The 24807-nt window shown below is 44.3% G+C and overlaps 2 protein-coding genes across 2 annotated transcripts in view; both read left to right on the forward strand.

The window, feature by feature from the left end:
* Positions 1–608: 608 nt before the first annotated feature.
* Positions 609–12891, forward strand: LOC121635756 (fas apoptotic inhibitory molecule 1-like). The gene is made up of 4 exons (XM_041979071.1): positions 609–1067; positions 6037–6265; positions 7258–7307; positions 12499–12891. Exons 1-4 carry the CDS (start codon positions 951–953, stop codon positions 12646–12648), a joined length of 546 nt encoding a protein of 181 aa, XP_041835005.1. The 5' UTR covers positions 609–950; the 3' UTR covers positions 12649–12891.
* A 1225-nt stretch (positions 12892–14116) lies between these two features.
* The window catches only part of LOC121635152 (arf-GAP with GTPase, ANK repeat and PH domain-containing protein 1-like), a 94419-nt gene continuing 83728 nt past the window's right edge, over positions 14117–24807 (forward strand). The window contains exon 1 of the mRNA XM_041978228.1: positions 14117–15146. Within this exon, the coding sequence (XP_041834162.1) occupies positions 14984–15146 (163 nt within the window). The 5' untranslated portion in view covers positions 14117–14983. The remainder of the gene's footprint in view (positions 15147–24807) is intronic.

Here is a 24807-nt window from a genome sequence, read left to right on the forward strand (position 1 = left end):
GCGGCTCCATGGAGATAATACAAATGTTCTTATCATCTGAGAATCTTCAGCAGTGCCTTTCAGCGTTTTTTATTTTTATTTATTTATTTATTTATTGGTGGGGGGTGCTGCTGCTTCTTCTTCTGCTTTTCTTTATTGTAGCTTACTCTGGGAAGGTTCCGTGTTCCTGTAACTGATCTGACTGACTTTCTTCTTTGAGACCTCATCAGATTTTAAGTTCAGCAGGCACACCTCTCTCTTTCTTTCTTTTCCATTGCATAGACACGCTTTAAAAGGAGCCAAAACAACAACTTACTTTTATGTAAGGGGATGGTTGTACCACTGTCAGCCAGTGTTTAGGTAGCTGTCTTAGTGTAGTGGGTTTTATTGTTTTATTATTCAACCTTCTCCTTCACGTCCTGACCTTTGTTTAGTTTCAGCAGCGAGTTTCTTCCAGTTTTCTTGTCCTCATTAAACTGATCACAGTTTGTGTTAGCAGAGTTCTGACCGCCGGTACTGACCCAGTATGTTCGGGACATCTGAATATGAATTGATTTCTGGTAAAAATGATGGAAATATGAGCTGTTTTTGTACTTTTCAGGACCAACCTATCGACGGACTGTCAGAAATCCATCTTAAAGTCAGATGTCTCTGTGACGCCTGATCTTTGCTAGAATGTAAAAAAATACCGGTTATTTGATGAGAGCTGAAGACGAGGAAGCTCTGTAGGAGCTCTAAGTACGCAAATCCAGCTGAGCTCAACACAAAAAGCCAGCTGACACACAACCCAAAGCCTGTCCTGGCAGAGTGAGTGGAGTCCCAGACTTAAGCCTCTTACAGTAATACACCTCCTGCTGAGACGACACCCCAGTCCACCACAGCCGGACAGGACCAAGACCTGCACGCTTCCTGCTCCCAGAAAACACCAGAGCCCAGCTGCTCCTGCGATTCCCCTCATTCATGTGTCAGAGATGCTGGGTGGAGACCTGGTCGCCATGTGGGAGGTGGCACTGAGTGACGGCATCTATAGGATCGAGTTTTCCCATGGAACCACCACAGGGAAACGCATTGTTCATGTCAACGGGAAGGTGAGATCCTGCTTGTGATTCCAACCTTCTACTGGCTTCAGGTGAAGTAAAATCAGCTTTGAACCTCTCATGAGAGCTTTTGACATCGAGTGTGAGCCCATATGAAATTTTCTGTTAGGTAATAGTTTTTGAATTTCTGGACAGGTTTGACTAATCAGGACATTTTATAAAGTAGGAAAACCTCTGGGGAGTATACAACAGAAGAGTTAAAGTACATCCGAAACATTTCACATGAACTTATGGCATCAAATTAGAATGAAAACAGTCCGAGTTGTTCATCCAATGACTCCAGAACCAAAGCAACTCAAAGTAATTCACTAAGTCTGTTGTAATTAATAACTTATTAAACCCCATCAGTTAGATCTTACAATTCACAGCAACATTCGATGCCTGCTTGTTTAATTTTAAGTTATTTTCACATATGTTTTTATTACAATAAGCTTGTCACGTCAAACCTGCAACGATCTATTTTATGGGAAATTTAGAGGTTAAACAAAGCTTAAAAACACAGCACAGGTGTCCCATTGAAGTAGTTAAAGTTAGCTGTGGAGTTCCTCAGGGTTTTATTCTGGGGTCCTTCATATATTATTTTTCTTTTAAGGTAATTTCAGGTTGCAGTAACTGGTTATTTGTACAGATGTGACTATAATATGGTGGTACTTAATTGAAAAAAATAATCTAATTAATTAGAGGCTTTGCAGTTAATTAGTCTCGACTGATCACATTTTAATCAAGTCCCACAATATTTGCCTAAAAAAGCAACCTTTTTTTTATTTAAATGGATTTTAGTGGATGACTGAATGAAATAATAGACATTTAATAGTAATGTTAAGTCCTTTAACTAGCAGCTCCAGCTGTTCTCTGAGTCTAACATGTTACAGAACTCCACCCTCTTCATTAATCAGCATTAATATCTGATGGTAAGCCAGGACGGGTAACTGGACACTGGAAAATATACAAATAACATGAGTAAAATCCACATGCAGCAGCCCTTTCCACCACTGATTGTACATGTCTTCAGAAGTTATACACAAGATCCGTTGGATGGAGGGCAGAGCTAAATGAAACAGCGGGGTCAGTGTTGAGCAGAATAGCTGACATGTGACCAGCAAAAAGAACAAACTATGACGACCACAAGGACAACAACTGTAGAGATGACGGGAGCTTTTAATGAACAACTGTGTGAGTGTGTAGGGCGTGTTTCGATGTTGGAAACAACTTTATTGCGACGCATTACTGCTGCTAACCGGTGTCTGAAACTGAAGTCTCCTCACGGGAGTGAACTCTGAACTCATCACTGCCCCCCGGTGGAGGAACTGACTTAACAACCATGGCAATGCGAATCATACATAGAAGTATGAGGATGGCGACATTTGAAACAGGCATCGCTATTTATGGGTCTGAACATGACTGGTATGAAAGAAGCATTTCAGAGAGGCGGAGTCCCTCAGAAGGAAAGATGGACAGAGGTTAATCAGTCTGAGACAAACTGGATCTAAACATTATTGATGTTTGCTGGAATTAGGGTTGTAGTCCAAGCTTCATTGTACAGCCTGTTTATTGCCTCTGTGTCAAGCCATCACTTAAGAGTCCATGTGTTAGCTTAAATAATGTATATACAATCATAAATAACAATAATTTAACCAGATAATCATGATATGGTGGACTAATCTATCCTTGTCTACTAAGATCTGTTACTTTCAGGAGATTTAGCTGTTTACACGTATGGTACTTACTTCGTAAAAGGAACTCCGACTACTAGAGACAATAAACCTCGTTTGATAAGCATTTGCTTCAGCTGTAAAAACACGTTATAAATAATCTACTCTTTAGTTTTTAATCATTTTGAACAGTTAATCCCACTCGTACAGCGCCGTTGTTGCTTAGGTTCTGTACGTTCCGGGTAATGACGTATAAGGGTTGTAGCGGTCTCTGCGCTATACAGCAGTGTACTGGCTCAATGTTTTCTGTTTGGCCTTTTCAATGTGAAACAAGCTCAGTGACAAGAAAAACAAAGATGAAGAAATCACTGAAAACACACTTAATGATGAGGACGATCGGATGGATGAAGATGATGGAATCGACCAAAATACCTGTTTGTTTAGAAGCTGCTGGCCAGTAACGAACACTCAGATGTTTGCTGCAGAGATCTCCGCTTTCTGTCAGCAGCAGTGCACCGTACACTCCAGCATCAATGTTTTCCTCTACAGATTACAGCGCCTTACACATTGTAGAATAATGTAAAATGACATAGTAAACCACACAAACAAGTTGATTATGATTACATGACATCGATGTTTTCATGTACTTAATGGCACATAAAAACTTTCAAGCAATTTGTCTCAGATTGTCAAACAAGACTGATGATTTTTCTCTTATTTTTCCAGCTGGTTACCTGTATAAATATGATTCATAGCTATTTATATGATCCGTAGTTATCCACAAGATTCATAGCTATTAATATGATCCGTAGTTATCCACATGATTCATAGCTATTAATATGATCCGTAGTTATCCACATGATTCATAGCTATTAAAATGATCCGTAGTTATCCACATGATTCATAGCTATTAATATGATCCGTAGTTATCCACATGATTCATAGCTATTAATATGATCCGTAGTTATCCACATGATTCATAGCTATTAATATGATCCGTAGTTATCCACATGATTCATAGCTATTAATATGATCCGTAGTTATCCACATGATTCATAGCTATTAATATGATCCGTAGTTATCCACATGATTCATAGCTATTAAAATGATCCGTAGTTATCCACATGATTCATAGCTATTAATATGATCCGTAGTTATCCACATGATTCATAGCTATTAATATGATCCGTAGTTATCCACATGATTCATAGCTATTAAAATGATCCGTAGTTATCCACATGATTCATAGCTATTAATATGATCCGTAGTTATCCACATGATTCATAGCTATTAATATGATCCGTAGTTATCCACATGATTCATAGCTATTAATATGATCCGTAGTTATCCACATGATTCATAGCTATTAATATGATCCGTAGTTATCCACATGATTCATAGCTATTAATATGATCCGTAGTTATCCACATGATTCATAGCTATTAAAATGATCCGTAGTTATCCACATGATTCATAGCTATTAATATGATCCGTAGTTATCCACATGATTCATAGCTATTAATATGATCCGTAGTTATCCACAAGATTCATAGCTATTAATATGATCCGTAGTTATCCACATGATTCATAGCTATTAATATGATCCGTAGTTATCCACAAGATTCATAGCTATTAATATGATCCGTAGTTATCCACATGATTCATAGCTATTAATATGATCCGTAGTTATCCACATGATTCATAGCTATTAATATGATCCGTAGTTATCCACAAGATTCATAGCTATTAATATGATCCGTAGTTATCCACATGATTCATAGCTATTAATATGATCCGTAGTTATCCACATGATTCATAGCTATTAATATGATCCGTAGTTATCCACATGATTCATAGCTATTAATATGATCCGTAGTTATCCACATGATTCATAGCTATTAATATGATCCGTAGTTATCCACATGATTCATAGCTATTAAAATGATTCCGTAGTTATCCACATGATTCATAGCTATTAATATGATCCGTAGTTATCCACATGATTCATAGCTATTAATATGATCCGTAGTTATCCACAAGATTCATAGCTATTAATATGATCCGTAGTTATCCACATGATTCATAGCTATTAATATGATCCGTAGTTATCCACATGATTCATAGCTATTAATATGATCCGTAGTTATCCACATGATTCATAGCTATTAAAATGATCCGTAGTTATCCACATGATTCATAGCTATTGATATGATCCGTAGTTATCCACATGATTCATAGCTATTGATATGATCCGTAGTTATCCACATGATTCATAGCTATTGATATGATCCGTAGTTATCCACATGATTCATAGCTATTGATATGATCCGTAGTTATCCACAAGATTCATAGCTATTAATATGATCCGTAGTTATCCACATGATTCATAGCTATTAATATGATCCGTAGTTATCCACATGATTCATAGCTATTAATATGATCCGTAGTTATCCACATGATTCATAGCTATTAATATGATCCGTAGTTATCCACAAGATTCATAGCTATTAATATGATCCGTAGTTATCCACATGATTCATAGCTATTAATATGATCCGTAGTTATCCACATGATTCATAGCTATTAATATGATCCGTAGTTATCCACATGATTCATAGCTATTAATATGATCCGTAGTTATCCACATGATTCATAGCTATTAATATGATCCGTAGTTATCCACATGATTCATAGCTATTAATATGATCCGTAGTTATCCACATGATTCATAGCTATTAATAGATCCGTAGTTATCCACATGATTCATAGCTATTAATATGATCCGTAGTTATCCACATGATTCATAGCTATTAATATGATCCGTAGTTATCCACAAGATTCATAGCTATTAATATGATCCGTAGTTATCCACAAGATTCATAGCTATTAATATGATCCGTAGTTATCCACAAGATTCATAGCTATTAATATGATCCGTAGTTATCCACATGATTCATAGCTATTAATATGATCCGTAGTTTTAATGATCTGTAGTTATTGCTGTGTTCCGTAGTTGTCCACACAATCCGTAGAATCTCCCAGAATGCATTGCACAAGAAGAACGATGGTGACCTCTGTAGTTCAGAAATACATGCAATTTTTAAATTTTCACGTATCAGAAACAATTCATTTCAGTAGAAGAGTCAATAACTACATGTTAAGGCCAAACTTTACTAATAGCCGAGGACTTTTAAGAAATTACTACCTTTAATTAAACTGAATATCTTCAACAAATTATCAGAAGAAATGCATTTTTGTTGTTTGACATCTGGAAGAGTCAATCTGTCCTAAACACGTTCCCTCATCAGGAGGTCGTCAGAAAAGACTGGATGTTCAAACTGGTTGGAAAGGAGACCTTCACCGTGGGGGAGGCCAACATTAAAGCCACCATCAACATCGAGGCCATCAGCGGGTTCTCCTACGAGTACTCTCTGGACATAGACGGGAAAAGTCTGCAGACATTCATCGACAACAGGGCCAAGACCACGAAGACCTGGGTGCTCCAGGTGGACGGGGTGGACAGCAGGGTCGTACTCGGTGAGCATAGTCGTTCAGTTTAGCTGTGAATGCAGTATAATCTGCTCAGGGTGAGATCAGGACAGGTATTTGAGGAAACAACCAGCTGCAAGCTGGCTGGTTCAATCTGTTTATAATCTGTGCATCTTGATAAGTTATTTGGTGTAACTTACGGTGGATTCATCCGTTATTAAGGAAAACAGGACTTTTAGCTCAGCTTTGTCTTTCACAGGTGTACCTGTAGAAGCTCGCTGCCTTTCTGGCAGACCTTTCCATTCATGCAGCTACCGTAGCTCTGTGTTTCTAGAAGGATCCTCCATCTCTTTCATGAATTTAACCAGCCAAACACGTGGCCACAAGTTAATGATCTCTTCCACACGGTAATAACGCGTGACCACGGGATAAATGTTTTTTCTTTCAGACTTGCTCGCTAGTTTTGTGCTATAAAGTTTTAAGAAACCTGTTCATTTCCTCTTCAAACCGAAAGTGCGTCCCTGTTTACAGCTGCTGTGTTAGAAAGCCGAACACTGGACATTAAATCGTGCGGTTTATGTCGCCGCCATTATGTTCAAGCCCCGGATATATTCTGAGCCAGTTAGCCTGGAACCTCTGGATTGCTCGGTAACTTTATCAGTGCTACTAACGCTCTACTAACCGGCGGGAAATCCACCGACAGCGTTTGGTTTACCAGCAGGAGCGACGCTACGACAGCAGAGGAAGCTCAGAGCTGACAGAGGAGAGGGCTGGATCTGTAGTAGAAGTTCTCTTCTTCCTTTTAGTTTCCTTTTTAACAAAACTTCATTGCACATTAACACATTAACGCGGGAATTGTACGCAGGAATTTCTCACATTACAACAGCTGGGTTCGCGGGAAGTGATTATATTTTGTGCAGTTCCCACAATCTTGCAGTAAGATTCAGGCCCTAATTGTACCGACTCGTTTTTACCTGAACATTACTGATACGTGAGCTGTTGCTGCAATAAAAACACAACTCTCTCGTTCTTTCCAACAGAAAAGGACACCATGGACGTTTGGTGCAACGGACAGAAGATGGAAACAACGGTGAGGATAGCTTTCACCTCAACCCTGAGATCAGCAAACACAGGACAAATAACCAAAATAAACCTCAAATCAGCAATAATCCACCTTCCACCAGCGTTTCAGGCTCTAGATGCCGTGTTCTAGACACAAAATTCAGTTTAGCTGTCAGGATGATGATGATGATGATGGTGATGATGTTGAGGGATTTAATGTTTGTAGTGTCATGTGACTGTTCTCAAGTTACTGGTTATCATCCAAGCAGCTGCTGCAGCGTAACGGAGACATCAGTTCATCTCACGTCCACATAAACTTCCTGCTGCATTCAGGGACATTAGTTCATTCATTGTCTGCGCCAACTTCCTGCTGCATTCAGGGACATCAGGTCATCCCACATCCACGCCAACTTCCTGTTGCATTCTGGGACATCAGTTCATTTCTTGTCTGCACCAACTTTCTGCTGCATTCAGGGACATCTGGTCATCCCACATCCGTGCCAACTTCCTGCTGCATTCAGGGATGTCAGTTCATCCCACGTCCACATAAACTTCCTGCTGCATTCAGGGACATCAGTTCATTTCTTGTCTGCGCCAACTTTCTGCTGCATTCAGGGACATCAGTTTATTTCTTGTCTGCACCAACTTTCTGCTACATTCAGGGACATCTGGTCATCCCACATCCGTGCCAACTTCCTGCTGCATTTAAGGACATTAGTTCATTCATTGTCTGCTCCAACTTCCTGCTGCATTCAGGGACATCAGGTCATCCCACATCTGCCCCAACTTCCTGCTGCATTCAGGGACATAAGTTTATTTCTTGTCTGCACCAACTTTCTGCTGCATTCAGGGACATCAGGTCATCCCACATCTGCCCCAACTTTCTGCTGCATTCAGGGACATCAGGTCATCCCACATCTGCCCCAACTTCCTGCTGCATTCAGGGACATAAGTTTATTTCTTGTCTGCACCAACTTCCTGCTGCATTCAGGGACATCAGGTCATCCCACATCCACCCCAACCTACTGTTCCATTCTGGGACATCAGTTCATTTCTTGTCTGCAACAAATTCCTGCTGCATTCAGGGATGTCAATTCATCCCACGTCCACATAAACTTCCTGCTGCGTTCAAGGACATAAGTTCATTCCTTGTCTGTGCCAACTTTCTGCTGCATTCAGGGACATCTGGTCATCCCACATTCGTGCCAACTTCCTGCTGCATTCAGGGATGTCAGTTCATCCCACGTCCACATAAACTTCCTGCTGCGTTCAAGGACATAAGTTCATTTCTTGTCTGCGCCAACTTTCTGCTGCATTCAGGGACATCTGGTCATCCCACATTCGTGCCAACTTTCTGCTGCATTCAGGGACGTCAGGCCATCCCACATCCACCCCAACCTACTGTTGCATTCTTGGACATTAGTTCATCCCACATCCATTTAAACTTCCTGCTGCATTCAGGGACATCTGGTCATCCCACACCCGTGCCAACTTCCTGCTGTATTTAGGGACATTAGTTCATCCCACGTCCATTGAACTACCGGCTGCATTCAGGGACATTCATTCATCCTTTGTCCACACAAGTTTCCTGCTGCATTCAGGGACATTAGTTCATCACACATCGGCACAAATTTCCTGCTGCATTCAGGGACATTGGTTTTTCCCACATCCTTGTAAAAACATTAGAGGAGTGCCTCTCCCTAATGAACCCAGCTTGATCTTCCAAGATTGCTGAGGATGTAGGACGCTCCAGTGGGCTAGAATTTTTGCTAATATTTTCATGTCTACAGATAAAAGAGAAATTGGCCTGCATGTATGTTTCTCAACAACTCCTGTTTTAAAAGTTCGGAAGCAGATGTGCTGCTCACTGGTGTGGTGTTAGCACCACGGTCTCACAGCAGCAAGGTCACTGGTTTGAGCCTCAGCTGGGGTTCGAACAGTGGCCTTTCTTTGTGGAGTTTGCATGTTCTCCCGTGTACACGTGGGTTCTCTCCGGGTACTCCGGCTTCTTCCCACCGTCCAAAGACATGATGTTAGGTTATCTGGTCTACATTCTCTCTAGAAGTGAGTGGTTGTTTGTCTCTGTGTTGGCCCTGTGATGGACTGGTGACCCGTCCAGGTGTACCTGCCTCTCACCTGTTAAATGCTGGATTAGGCTCCAGCTTCCTCGCGAGCCTTAATGGACGAAGCGGTACAGATAATGGATGAATGCACAGTTCAGCGAATCCTTGTCCTTTACACGAATTGGACAAATTGAAGCTTGTATTAAAGCAGAAGGTGAAGAACCTTGCCTCTAGCAGCAATTAAACACTGACTCGGTAATGTTTATAAGACTCCAGGGAAACCGTGTGGACCAGGTTATTTATTGCTGCCTGTCTCTGACACTGTTAGAGGAGCTTCTAGCATTTAATCATCATTAGCTGAAACTTTTGGTAAATATCGTTTTTGACATTAAAGTTTCATCACCCACAAATACAGAGTAATATAAATATCTTTAATATGACCTGAACGATTTATTTATCTCCATTGGTGCTGATACTCCTGCATCGGCTTTATCTCTACTCGGAGTTTTTGATCCGATGCCTGTCGGGCTTTTAGTTGGTGAGAAGGCGGCGTCCAGCCCTGGTGTTCATAACGTGATGTTCATACAGAGACGTCGCTCAGCTTCTGGTGTTAGAAGTAAATCAAGTTGTTCTTTGTATAAATCAGGGTGTTTGTTATGATTATCTATTTGTCTAATAGTTTATGAGTTTTACGTTGTTTATTTACATGGCCTTGTTTCACCTCTGAGGACGGCCTTTCGGGTGTCCCGTAGCAGTGCTGGGGAGGCCTCATCATTTTATTTAACGTCACAAAAAACGGTGATTGGGTCAGATATCCATTTAGAAATTCTTTTTCTGTGAGTAGAAGGGCATCTGGAGGAGAGACCTCCTCCCCCTCCAGCAGGTCTGGTTCCTGCAGTCAGGATGAGGTCTGGACTCTGACTGGACCAGGTCAACACCTGGTTCTGGTGTAGATCTGCTGCTGTGTTTGGGATCTTTGTCCTGCTGCATGAGACAGTTCCAGTCAGGCTTTATCTGTCAGACAGATGGACTCACATCTGACTCTAGAACAGGCCCAGACCATCATCCCTCCACCACCGTGCTGACAGCTGCTATGAGGTATTTAAGGACCAAACATGTCCACTGTGGTCTGGTCTGTCCAGAGGACCTTGTTCCAGAAGTCTGGTGGTTTTTCCAGATGCAGCTTTTCCAGCCTAAGCCGTGCTGCCATGCTCTTCTTTCTCCTGCAACCTTCCCTACAAGCCACACTGGTTCAGTCTGTTTCTAACTGGCCTGTCAGGAACTTTAACATCTAACCTGCTGACTGAGACCTGGAGGGTCTGACATGGAGATCTTGGTGTCTTCAACAGTTTCTCTGAGTGGTGACCAGTCTGACGTTGGACGGAACAGACTTGACTACATATAGAACCTGGAACTAACAGAGCATATTAGTTATTGCCAATTAAATTAAATTAAATTAAATTAAAAGAAAAAACAACAAAAAAGGAATAAAACCTATATATATATATATATATATATATATATATATATATATATGTATATATATATATATATATATATATATATATATATATATATATATATATATGTGTGTGTGTGTGTGTGTGTGTGTGTAACACACCTTTCAGAGCCGTTGTTTCCTGTCCAGATGCTTGTACCTGTCATGGAGCTTCTTACGTTGTTTTCTTTTATTTCACCCTCATCGTCTCCACACAGAACACACAGCTTTACATCCACAACCGTAAACTATGTCCCAATTCAGTGTCTACACACTTCGGAACGCAGGCCACGGAGTGTCCTACATAGACTACGGAGTGTGTTACGCAGGCTACAGAGTGTCTTACGTAGGCTACGAAGTGTCTTATGCAGGATACCGAGTTTCTTACATAGGCTATGGAGTGTCCTACGTAGGCTACAGAGTGTCCTATCTAGTCTGTGCGCCGCGAAGCCACTTACCGTTTGTGAAGTGGGACGGCCACAGCAGCAACGTAGGATGTTGAATCCCTTAAACCTCTGAAATGACTAAATTTGCATATCATAGGCCACTTTAGTGAACGTTAACACCGACTGAGTAATAATGCAAAAAAAAAAAAGAAAACTATTTGAGGCTCTGTTGTTTTCCAGCCAGTACATTCTTCATTAACTCCTTAAAATCCATGAATATCAAATATTACAGAACTTTAATGGCACCGTTTAACAAACATGTTTTAAAATACTTGGTTTTGTTACGTTTCTACTAAAGTGAGGTGATCTAAAACTCTTCAGAGCTTTGCTGCTCATTCACCATCATCTCATACGCAATGAATTCTGGGAGAAAAGAGGCTGAAGGCTCCACCACTAGCAGCCTACAGGCAGGAGTGTAGGTCTGTAGAGTGGATTCAGAGCAGCCTCCCACATGGGACAGGGCTCGGAGCCACTCTGACGTATGTAGCCAACGAAGTTGCACTCCGAAGGTGTAGACCAGGGGTGGCCAACATCGGTGTAGACCCTGGACTGGGACACAGCTACAGACTCTGTTTATAAAGTCCACTTTCCTTTAGCCATCTTTGTGGGGAGAGGGTGACACAGGTGAGCAGCTCCATCAGGCGGCTAGTGAGCGAGGTACTCACTTGTGGGCCGTGATTGACGTACAGATGCAGTGCATTGTGGGACTTGCAGTGTTATGGTGGTGCGTACGCTCTATCAGCGGGCCAGCTCTGATAGTGATTAGATATGATCTTGTGGGCCAAAGATAATTCATTCATGGCCCGGATGTGGCCAGCGGGCCTTGAGTTTGACACACGTGTTAGAAGCTTCACTAAAGACCAGAAAAGTACAATTTTTTGTGTGTCTGCAGTCAGATTTAGTCTAACCAGCAGAAAAATCTAATTCACTAACATTTTCATGCATTTGCATGAATAAAGTAATAAAAACGGAGTAACATACAATCCCAGCTCTCATCCCACTCTGATCCATAGTCCAATGGTGGAAGGACAGCTTTTCAAACCGGTAGGACCACTTTTTTTAAAGATTTTAACTGCAGCGTTAACAGCTGATTTTCAATCAGGTATTTTGTGTAAATATTGTATTTGTGGTTATTTTAGGTGTTCCAGTCTGTATAGAAATGTCAGTCTAACGACACATGAAGTCCTGAATCTCTCTCTTGGTCATCCACAGGGTGAGTTTGTGGACGACGGCACAGAGACGCACTTCACGGTCGGGGAGCATGACTGCTGCATCAAGGCGACGAGCAGTGGGAAGAAGAAGAGCGGCATTGTGCACTACTTCCTGCTCGATGGAGAGAAAGTAGCCGCTTCTACACAGTAGAGCTGGGCTGGACTGAGCAGAGATCACCTTTCACAGACTCACAGGACCAGGTATTTCATGCTGCGTTCAGGAGCATGAGGGCAATATGGACTATTTTCCTATTTATGTGGTTTTAGTTGCAGACTTAAAGTAATACATGTGCAGCATTTGCTCTGTTATGTTTTCAGTTGTGGTTTCATCTTGAAGTGATGATAAACAAACTGAGCAGAAAAGTGAGGAAAGGAGTGTTTGGTGGATTATTTCTTTGTTGCAATGATGCTTTTTTTTTTTTTTGGCAATAAATCTTATCCAGATGGAAAGCCTGTTTATTTCATGGTGCAACCACATACTCACCTTTTTTTAAATAGAAAATTACATTTTCTTACCTTTAACACAAAGTTTAGAAAGAAATCTGAGAAAAAGAAGTTTTTTAAAGGCAGAGCGGGTTTTTGCACACCAGCAACGCAGTAACGATCTTCCTGAGCGCGACAGAGCAAAGAGTGTAAGCACGCGGCAACAGCGTGGTGTAAAACCGGAAGACAAGAGGTTGACTTTTCAAAACAAATGCCCTTATTCATGCCCCCCCCCACACACACACACACCTCCTCCCTCTCTCACACACACACATACACATACCTGCGTTTAATTACGTATATGCGTGTATCTAAAGTATTTTGTGTTTGAAGCATAATTTGTGTATGTCCTCAGAAATCAACCTGGTCACAAGATGCAGTATGAGAGTAACCAGCAGGGGGCAGCGTATGAACCAGTTGGAACAGATGTGAGGTCTCAGGGTCGACAGCAGGGAAAAAGGATGGAAAATTTCAAAGACAAACATGCAATGCTTGTTCGTTATGGATCTTTAACTGGTACCCATTTAGCCCAGCCTGAAACCACCCCTCCCGATTTGTATGTGTCTCCATTAGTTTAAATAGAAGTTCTGAGTGATAATAAATAAGAGTAATTTGGGAGCTAAAAGAGCCTGCTGTAGAGCCGGCCATCTAAAGTGAGGCTAAAAAGCAAACCTAATCTCAACCTTACTTTTAATCTATGTGACCTGAATGTAAGCCACCATATATATAAAGCCAGATTAAAGAGCTAAAACAGACCCAATAACCCATTTTGGTCTCCACTTTTTCAGATCTGCATAAAAGTCACGTTCAGCTAATTTTGTATTTGCACTGCAGGAAAAAAAAAAGGAATGAGCTGTAGTGATTTATTAACATACAAACGTATAAATATATCAGGGTGAAACTGTCCTAAAGAGGTTAGCAGTGAATATTTGGTCATTCTGAACCCTTTTAGATGGGCTCTCTGCTAATTTACTGTGTTTGGTTGTTTTATCACTCAGTTTCTACCAGCATAAAAAACTAAACGTCTCATTGTTTGTAACAAAACGCCGGGGTTTAATTTTGAAATCCGTAACCGGAACTTCCCGGCTGGTTGCGTTTGACTTTACTCTCCGGAGGAAACACATTCACGGTAATGACGTTCCCGGCTGGGATCCTATGGCTCCAGCCTGCACGGGACCGACCTGACCGCACGGGACAGTGGAAACCGCTCCGACATACCTGTAAAATACACCCCGTCCCTAACACACGGACTCATTCTACGGACCAGTACGACCAGCTGGCCCCCGCTGCTGGGGTTTAACCCCGAACGGAGTAGGATATTCTGCGCTTTTCGCACAGCTGGTCCCGGAGCAGAGACAAAACAACGTAGGGAGGAAAGGACGGGAGCAGGCATCCTCACTACCCACCACGAAGTGTTAACCAGGCTGCTAGCAGCTGCTCTCTTACTCCACTACCAAAGACAGCTTCACCGCCCTCTCCACGGCTTTAACCCCCGGCTCTGTCCTAATGTGAGGCGGACTTTCTCGCCAGGTAAGCAGCGAGTTTTCCCTTTTCCAGCCCCCGGCTTGTGGAAGCTACAGCTAGCTAGCTTTAGCCAGCTAGCAACAAGGCCGTTTGTCATCCTCCTGGTCCGGTCAGGTATGACTGTAAGTGACCGTACAAGCTCTTTTTAATCAGAGGAAGTGTCTGTTTACTCTCTGGCGGACTGTAAGGATATGGGGGAGCGGTGCTCCGCCTGCCGCACATCTGTCGCCGCAGCGGAGCTGGGAAGCGCGACGCGCCGGGGAACAGCTGCTTTCCCCGGACAGTAGCAGCCGCCTGGCCGCCGCTGGGGGCATCGCTCGGATCAAACTCTCCAGGGATGTAGAGGAGGGTCAAACCGTCTCTGCTGGATTATACACGTACAGATTCAGATTAGCAGCGTTGGGTCTTCTGAAGCTTTCTCCACAACCGCCCCCCAGCCGTCCTCCTCTATCCGCGGGGATCAGCAGAGGGCTGCAGGGATGAACTACCAGCAGCACCTCGCCAACTCGGCCGCCATCCGAGCCGAGATCCAGAGGTTCGAGTCCGTTCACCCGAACATCTACTCCATCTACGAGCTGCTGGAGCGGGTGGAGGAGCCGCTGCTGCAGAACCAGATCCGGGAGCATGTCATCGCCATCGAAGGTGAGTGTTTACATCCAGAAGCACCGACAATCCGCGACTTTTCCAGACCTACACGGTCAAATTGTGTCCGGGGTTTTACTCCACTACACACACGAGTTTTACATGCAAATACTCAGTGTCGGATTCCGGATTCTTGCAGTCATTTATTTTATTTAGTTGTTTTTTTAAGAAACTAGATGGAAAGCATGCAGGATAACACAAACCCGTGCCTTATATTTCATCTAAGTATCAAAAGCTGTGGTAAATATATCAGGTTTCCATTGATCTTTGCCACCAGACTCCCAGATGGATGTGATTATGTCTGAAGGGCTCTTAACTACAACGTGATATATTATCAGAACAGGAGCTGCAGATGGATGGGGATGGATGGTCGGTCTCCGTAGAAACGGAGCAGCATCCAGAGAGGAGATGATGCTGTGTGTTATATGTGGGATGCGCACTAAGAGGATTGTTTCAGCCTGCAAAGCACATCGCTTTGTGGCTTTGTATCTTCTGCTGATTGGTGGCCGGCTGCAGAGTTAGGATAGGGGTATCTAGCTTGTGAAGCCGGAGGTTCCTGAAGGACTAAATACCTGCAAGGTCTTTTAATGTGGCTGCGTTTGAGCCAAAGACAAGAACACTTAATAAACCTCCAACATTAGAGGCAAACAGTAAGAAACTTTCTTTTTTACTCAAGAACTTTTTATTTCATTTTAAGATTTTTTTGAGTGATAAAAAGAAGAGAAATAAAGAAAAGGGGACCACGCCCACACCCCTCAGTAAGTCATAGTCACCGGTTATTGATGAACTAGAGGAGCTGGAATCTGTGTGAAACATCCAACTTGGAGGCAAGCCATCACCTCTTCCTCTTGTACTATTATTTTTCATCCACCAGAGGTTTTGTGGTTCTGGTCCCGCATGAGGCAGATGATTGAACCATCTCTGGGATTGATGGATTGATCCTGATGAGGAAACCCAGGATTAGTGTAAGAGGTGCTTCTCCACCTTTCCAGATGAGACGGCATTGATGTGTGGTGATTGGTTAATCCAGTGAAGTACACACAGCGGTCCGTTAATCCAAGTCCGGCTCATTTCTCATGGCCGGTTTCCAACCCGAGTATCGGTGTGATCAGATTAAAGCAGCAGGGATACGGAGGTGATCGCCAAAGTTTGGGCCATTTTTCTTCCATTTCCCCACATGATGACTTTTTCTGACTCTGGGGACAAATTTACTACCTGTTCAGGTCATTAGACGACAAAAAAGTCATCTCACGAAAACTGCCATAAAAACAATAACAGGTCTACGTTCTCCTTCTTTTAGCTCAGAATGTTCAATCAGCTTCAGACCAAATCAATAAACCAAACAGTTTGAACACACGATGTCAGTGTTTATGAAAACGACACGAGTTATTTCCATCTAACACACCGGGAGGGGGCTTTGTTTAAAGAGGAAAATCAGTGGTTTTACTAATTTTTAGTAGATTTTAGGCTGATATAATGTAGTCAAACAGGCATTTAAATAGTTCAGTTAATTATAATAAATACATATTTGGTAGCTGTGAGTAGGAGTGAAGTCGATTGAGCCATTAGAGGGAAAATATTGATCTGTAATGTTTTAGAGCAGTTTTTGGAAGAGGACGTTCTTGTCCTGTAATGACCAGAAAGGGTAGGAAATGAAAGTGATCCGGAGGGTTAAATCCGGGCTCAGATGACCAGAGTCTGGCGTAGGTTTTTGGATCTGAGCTGCTGAGCCGTCTCGTCCGTGGTGACTCGCTGGCTGGCGTCCTCCATCTTTGCCTCTCAGCACACATCTGGATGTGCTGTGCAGATTTATATCCGAGCCTCTGGGCTCCAGAGCTTCTGCGTGTGCTGCGAGTCGCTCTGATTCTCACTCGGCCTACTTTCTGCGCTCTGACTCACGCCACGCTCTCCGCCTCTCATTTGCATGAGGATGGATGGATGTCCTGCCAGCCAGGTGACGCTGACCCAGTTTAGATGCTGGGATGCAGAAAGCAGCGGCTCACCTGAAACCAGCCAGACCAGCAGCAGGAAGAGTTTGCTGTGAAAGCGTCCAGATGACGACATGTTTTTATCAGGTCTTCAGGTTGTAGCTCCCAGTTCTCCACCTCTTCACCTGTGAAACGTGCATATTCGCCTGTTGAAGCTGCTGTTTGGTTGTTGCAGCAAACATTTTCTCTATTATAAAACCACCTTCTTCTCTAACCGCAGCCTCTGTTTCACATTCAAATAGATTAGTTGAGTTAACTTGAAGAAACAAGCGGTTCTCATCACATATTGACTCTACTTGCAGCATGCTCATATAAAACTGCTTTCCACCCAAAGTACCCAGTACTTTTTCCTCTAGATACCAGGGAACTACGGCTTTTCCTTTTCATGGTAGTTTGAAGTCCAAAGTAGACTGAGAGCAGCAGGTCTGGAGTGGGGTGGCGGGGGGCAATGCTGCTCCTGTACCTGGTCTAGTTTCTGGTGCTAGTGGTGGAACTACAGTGAGTAAACTTTAAAGTAAATCAACAAAGACCAGACCAGCAGGACTCAACGATTCAGGTCTAGAAACAACTTTTAAACCCATCGTAGGATGGCGGATTTTCTTTTACACTTATTAGGGGTTAGGGTTCGATTCCCTTCAGCTTGATTTCTGCAGCGCCAGTTCACTTTTACAGACACAGTTCATCCCAGTTCATTAAAGTCCAGTTAAAAATAATCTATTTTCTGATCCACATCAGTCCATTTTATAAAAACTGTTCATATAAACCACTTCATAAGATAATGACCTAGCTAAGAAAACCTCCATCAGAACCAGGACCAGGACGGAGAACCTTTATCAGAACCAGGAGCAGGAAGGAGAACCTTTATCAGAACCAGGAGCAGGAAGGAGGGCCTGGGGTGGTTTTTACAGTGAAGGGACAATTGTGTATAAATCCTGGCTGAGACGGCCGCGGTGTCTGTGATGAAGAAGAAGTCTTTCCTTCCATCCTGTAAACGTCCAGCAGCTGCGGTATGGGGGACATCTTTTACTTGTGGCTGGTGGAAAATCTGGACTTTGAGCTTCAAACTCATAAGTCATGAAGCTTAAAAGTTTCAGACCAGGGCAGTGATGAGTTTGGTGTTGCAGCGTGCTGCATCTGGACTGTTTTCTGTGGTAAACAGAGCTAAACTCCACCTCATCCTCCGTCAGCTGGCTCTGATCAGACCTGAGAACGTCTAAAACAGGATCTGAGCCTCCTGCAGCTGCAGCCTACACTGAATTGTTCTTCTTTGTGTATCAGTGCTGCTCTCCGGTAACACTGCCTCTTTGTCTGTTTCTGTCTGTGGTCCGGCCTGCAGTCAGTGAACGCACCATGTGACCCAGTTGGCTTTGGCCTGCATGTTTGTTCACCTTCAAAGTGAGCGTATCCTCTCAGTGCCACATAAGACTGGATCTCAGGTTTCAGCTGTCTACAGACGACTGTGATGATGGTTAGTTCATGAACAGCTGGAAAATTGATCTTTCTGTTCTGCTTTGCCCCATTTGAGATGAGTTGATTGTTTTTACATTTTGCTCTTTAAATTTGCAGATGGTTTTGTATCAGAGGGTCAGGTTGTCTGAGCGACCCTGAAAGCCTCATTGTAAAGATTCTACCCGCTGGAAACAACAAATCCAGACCATGTGGTCAGGGTGGGTGTTTCAGTGGGCGTGGACCATGTGATCAGGGTGGTTGTTTCAGTGGGCATGGACCATGTGGTCAGGATGGGTGTTTCAGTGGGCGTGGACCATGTGATCAGGGTGGGTGTTTCAGTGGGCGTGGACCATGTGATCAGGGTGGTTGTTTCAGTGGGCATGGACCATGTGGTCAGGGGTGGGTGTTTTAATCGGCATGGACCATGTGGTCAGGATGGGTGTTTCAGTGGGCGTGGACCATGTGGTCAGGGGTGGGTGTTTTAATCGGCGTGGACCATGTGGTCAGAATGGGTGTTTCAATCAGCGTGGACCATGTGGTCAGGGGTGGGTGTTTTAATCGGCATGGACCATGTGGTCAGGATGGGTGTTTCAGTGGGCGTGGACCATGTGGTCAGGGGTGGGTGTTTTAATCGGCGTGGACCATGTGGTCAGAATGGGTGTTTCAATCAGCGTGGACCATGTGGTCAGGGGTGGGTGTTTTAATCGGCATGGACCATGTGGTCAGGATGGGTGTTTCAGTGGGCGTGGACCATGTGGTCAGGGGTGGGTGTTTTAATCGGCATGGACCATGTGGTCAGGATGGGTGTTTTAATCGGCATGGACCATGTGGTCAGGATGGGTGTTTTAATCGGCGTGGACCATGTGGTCGGGGGGGTGTTTCAGTGGGCGTGGACCATGTGGTCGGGGGTGGGTGTTTTAATCGGCATGGACCATGTGGTCAGGATGGGTGTTTTAATCGGCGTGGACCATGTGGTCGGGGGGGTGTTTCAGTGGGCGTGGACCATGTGGTCGGGGGTGGGTGTTTTAATCGGCATGGACCATGTGGTCAGGATGGGTGTTTTAATCGGCATGGACCATGTGGTCAGGATGGGTGTTTCAGTGGGCGTGGACCATGTGGTCAGGGGTGGGTGTTTTAATCGGCATGGACCATGTGGTCAGGGTGGATGTTTCAGTGGGCGTGGACCATGTTATCAGGATGGGTGTTTCAGTGGGCGTGGACCATGTGGTCAGGATGGGTGTTTTAATCGGCATGGACCATGTGGTCAGGATGGGTGTTTTAATCGGCGTGGACCATGTGGTCGGGGGGGTGTTTCAGTGGGCGTGGACCATGTGGTCGGGGGTGGGTGTTTTAATCGGCATGGACCATGTGGTCAGGATGGGTGTTTTAATCGGCGTGGACCATGTGGTCGGGGGGGTGTTTCAGTGGGCGTGGACCATGTGGTCGGGGGTGGGTGTTTTAATCGGCATGGACCATGTGGTCAGGATGGGTGTTTTAATCGGCATGGACCATGTGGTCAGGATGGGTGTTTCAGTGGGCATGGACCATGTGGTCAGGGGTGGGTGTTTTAATCGGCGTGGACCATGTGGTCAGGGTGGATGTTTCAGTGGGCGTGGACCATGTTATCAGGATGGGTGTTTCAGTGGGCGTGGACCATGTGGTCAGGGTGGATGTTTCAGTGGGCGTGGACCATTTTATCAGGATGGGTGTTTCAGTGCGCGTGGACCATGTGGTCAGGGTGGGTGTTTCAGTGGGCGTGGACCATGTGATCAGGGTGGATGTTTAAGTGGGCGTGGACCATGTGGGCATGGGGGGTGTTTCAGTGGGCGTGGACCATGTGGTCAGGGTGAATGTTTCAGTGGGCGTGGACCATGTGGTCGTGGGGGGTGTTTCAGTGGGCGTGGACCATGTGGTCAGGGGTGGGTGTTTTAATCGGCATGGACCATGTGGTCAGGGTGAATGTTTCAGTGGGTGTGGACCATGTGGTCAGGGTGAATGTTTCAGTGGGTGTGGACCATGTGGTCAGGGTGGTTGTTTCAGTGGGCATGGACCATGTGGTCAGGGTGGGTGTTTCAGTGGGCGTGGATTAGCTGTTAGACATTTGAATGAAGGTTTTCTCTCAGAACTCTTTGTTTTGTGAAGTTTTTGTTTTTTTATTGAATGTTATTACAATCCTGTGAGTCCTGCAGGTAATGTATTAGATCGTAGAAAAGCTGGTGTTTACTTGTTGTGTGACTGTCCCTGAATGCATCATGTGAACACAGTGTCCAGTGGAGGCTCTTCCAGCTCTTATACAACCACTGCTGTCAGTAATAACAGTAATGAGGAGTCACAGGGATGCTTTTAAATCAGGGTTTTAATCCTTACATAACACCATCGCTGTCCGTCTGTCTTGAGAAATTACGCTGAGGTCTCTGCGCCTTTTGTCCCCAGCCCCCCACCTCCGTTTAGCCCCACCCCCCCTTGCTGACTATACCAGATTAAGGCCAACCGCTGACGTCATCTTCCCTCTGTGAAGTGCTTCGTCCTCCTGCAGGCCCTTTTTTCATTAGCTTTAATGTCCGAGGTGAAGCGTGAGTCATCATTGGGCTGAAGATCAGTGAGCGCGCTCGGTGGAGGCAGAGAGGCAGCTGTGACAGTGAAGATGGAGGCTCAGTGGAGCAGTGATGAGGATTACTGCAGCAGACTCCATCCAACTGTCAAACCTGAGGCGACCCTCCTCTTTCTCAGAGCTTTAGTTTCATCCCTCTGACCACAACATGAATATCTGCTGTTGTGTAAAAGCAACCACACACCTCCGCTGCAGACTCCGCTTACTTCCAGACGTTTCCAGTAGGGCCTGGAGGTGAGAACATCTGCTCCGAACCTCTAGCAGAAATCAGCCCTCATGCCCTGGTAAAATAAGTTGTGACTGTTAACTACAAGCTTTGTATTCTGAACTTTAAACTGCAATAACATGATGGAAAATCAACATTTTTTCCACAATTATTTAAAGAAATATTTCTTTTTAATTTGGTGGAGAGACAATTTATGTACAAAAGTTATATAATCATGACTGATGCACATGTAACAGACATGACGGCTGAGCGGGACGTCTGATAGGCAGCTCTAAATGGGAGAAATGAACTCGGTAAAAACAACCCAAGACCGCTAGGACCTGATGCAGCTCCATGATTCACATGATGAAAACAGAAATTGTGCTGCATTGAACAATAGATGAACCAGTTTTCTTCTTTGCTGGTGGTCTCGTCTACTCCTGGGGAGGACGGGAGCACGCTGGTCAACGACCGGAGACATTCTGGATACGTGCAGTGTGAAAGCAAACCTGGAAGAAAGTTCAACTCTGATCAAACAGGGTCTGGCGGACGATTAGGTGTGAGTGCACTCCAAGAAGGTGAAGGAAGTGGACCAGAACTACATCATGTGCAAGCTGTGTCGAACTAAACTAAAGTATTTTGGGTCCAGGTTAATATCAGAAACCACGTTCCACTCAGAAAGTAGTGGTCAGGCACTCCCACAGAAGACACAGATGCATTAATAAAGGCAGCTGAAATGTGATTTGCTTTAAGATTCCCACCCCTAGTGTATGAGAGGAGAGAAGCGGAGGAGTACAAGTTCAGTTTTCCATTATCAGGTAACTGAGCGGTGTTTCCCACCTAGCTTCCCGACCCCCTTTCATACAAATACTAAATAGCCACGGACCCGCTGCCCCAGCCCAGGCTGAAACCATGCTGGTTTTATGCTTTCACAAGTCAGATTCTCACCATCAATACTGGTTTCTGTCTGAGTCGTGTCCTTTGATAAAGCCAAAGTTAAATTAACATCATAGAGCTTTACTTTTTTCTTAAAACAGGGACAATATGTGGACATTAGGTCAAAGGCTCAGGGGCCCCCTGTGCTCTTTGGGGGACCAGACCCCAGGTTGGGAACCACTGCTCTAAAACGTTGAAAGGATTTCTGTTGTAAGGCACCAGATCCTGAAACATTTTAGACATGAAACAGCATCCTGACTGCAGCTTCAGAGACACCTGAACACACCAGCCTGCATGGTAATGGAAATAAAAGCAGACATGAAACTGGGAGACTGGGAGCAGTTAAAGCAGCCATTTACAGGACGTATGGGAGCACAATGCCCGGGAATGGTTTCCTCTTTGTTCATGAGATTGCCCACATCTCGTCCGGGAAAGTCCTTGTTTTATCCCAGATGGAGAACGGTGGCCCTGGATGTAAAGATGGACCGGAGCTGGTTCAGTCCACAGAATGACATCAATGAGAACATGACCTGGTCCTGCCGGCTCCCATTGATCGGTGGGAATATCGATGGAGGAGGAAATGTCATACTCTGAGTCCGCTCGGCCGCTGGGTCGCTTCAGTTTGTAGCCGTTACCATGACAAACCAGATGATGAATAGTTTAATAAACCTGCTTGTTTTCACAGATCGTCTCCTAGCAACCGAGATGTACAAACACCAGCCTGAACTGATCAGCGCCTGGAGAACCAGAAAGTGGATTTTAGTTGCTTCATTTAACTGTTATTAGTTCAGATTCACCTTTATCTTCACAGCATCCTGGATTATTAAGCTGTTAAATCTCATCTGAGGTCCCTGCGTGATGTTGCTTATCTCCAGCTTGTCCTGAAGGTGTCTTACTGGGCGAGGCAAGGACTGCCAGTGGGAGCTGCTGAGGATAGAAGAGATAGCGCTCGGGGGTGATGGAGATCAAGCAGAGTTTTAATGGTTAACTGAGCGAAGTATGAAGGTTTTTCTACTTCAGAGCTCCCAGAAAGTCCTGGTTCTGGCTCTCTGCTAGACTCTGAGATGCTGCTTAGAAGCAGCTGGACCTCCTCGCCGGCTCTAATTCGACTCAGCTGAGGAGGAGTCACCTGTTAGCGACCATGCTATAAATACACCGCCTGTCTTGGCTGCGTTGCAGGGGTTTCTGGGTAAAACTCTTGCTCCTTCATGCCTGCAGGGCCGCATTAGGTTGAAGCCATCCTTGCTGAGCGGAACATCCTGACACATGACTGCACTCGAATGCAGCGTTTGCAGCGGTTTGTCCTGTGATGTTTTTATCTGATCGTGACCTTCGCCAACCTGTCAAGCTCCTCACTGAGATCTGAGGAAGTAGAAGTCGTTTATTCTGCAGGGAGGATGATGCAGGCTAGTTATTATACAACATCAGATTCAGGCGAACTGACAACGTTTCCAGGTTCAGGAGCTTTGAATCGAAACCTTCTTTTCTCCCAGCATGACAGTGACCTTACTGACCATCAGAGGCCTCCTCCGTCAGTCACAGCTGCAGGACTCCACCACCAAATCTTCCTCAGACCCTCCTGACACTAAGCTTGTTGCCTTCCCATCACCAGATTTGGGGATCTAACCTGTGTCGTCCCAGAAAGCCTGCTGAGGGTTTTCCTTGTTAATCCCTGCGTTTGCTTGTGTCCGACTGGAGTCTTTGTCCAGACCGGACTAACCCACATTCCCAGAGATGAATCTAACAATGTCGAGTTAACCTTTCTGATAATCCACAAAACACGGTTTAAACGCCATTTTAAAGGAAAACACAAAAATACTTTCAGAAATTTAAACAATGTATTTGAGATTATGACAAATACCACTAAAACCATCACAGTAGTAATGTTTTGTTCCTCAAGAAGTCTGGAAAGAAATTCTTTTAGTTACAAATAAATAAATAAAATCAGATAATAAATGAGTACAATAATAAATACATATATAAATAATTAAAACAGAAAATCAGGAAATGTTTAAACATTCCTTAATATCTTTTTATAAGTTTGTCTGTCTGCATTAACTTATCAATAATCAGCAGTTATTACAAGTAATTCACATCGTTTTCCCTGTTGCACCACTAAACCTGCAGCAGAGCCGCTGTTTGAGGGGGGACCGTTTTCCCTGCTGCACCACTAAACCTGCAGCAGAGCCGCTGTTTGAGGGGGGACCGTTTTCCCTGCTGCACCACTAAACCTGCAGCGGAGCAGCTGTTTGAGGGGGGGACCGTTTTCTCTGCTGCACCACTAAATCTGCAGCAGAGCCGCTGTTTGAGGGGGGACCGTTTTCCCTGTTGCACCACTAAACCTGCAGCGGAGCAGCTGTTTGAGGGGGGACCGTTTTCCCTGCTGCACCACTAAACCTGCAGCAGAGCCACTGTTTGAGGGGGGACCGTTTTCTCTGCTGCACCACTAAACCTGCAGCAGAGCCACTGTTT

Source organism: Melanotaenia boesemani, chromosome 24 (genome assembly GCF_017639745.1).
Source record: "Melanotaenia boesemani isolate fMelBoe1 chromosome 24, fMelBoe1.pri, whole genome shotgun sequence".
Lineage (NCBI taxonomy): Eukaryota > Metazoa > Chordata > Actinopteri > Atheriniformes > Melanotaeniidae > Melanotaenia > Melanotaenia boesemani.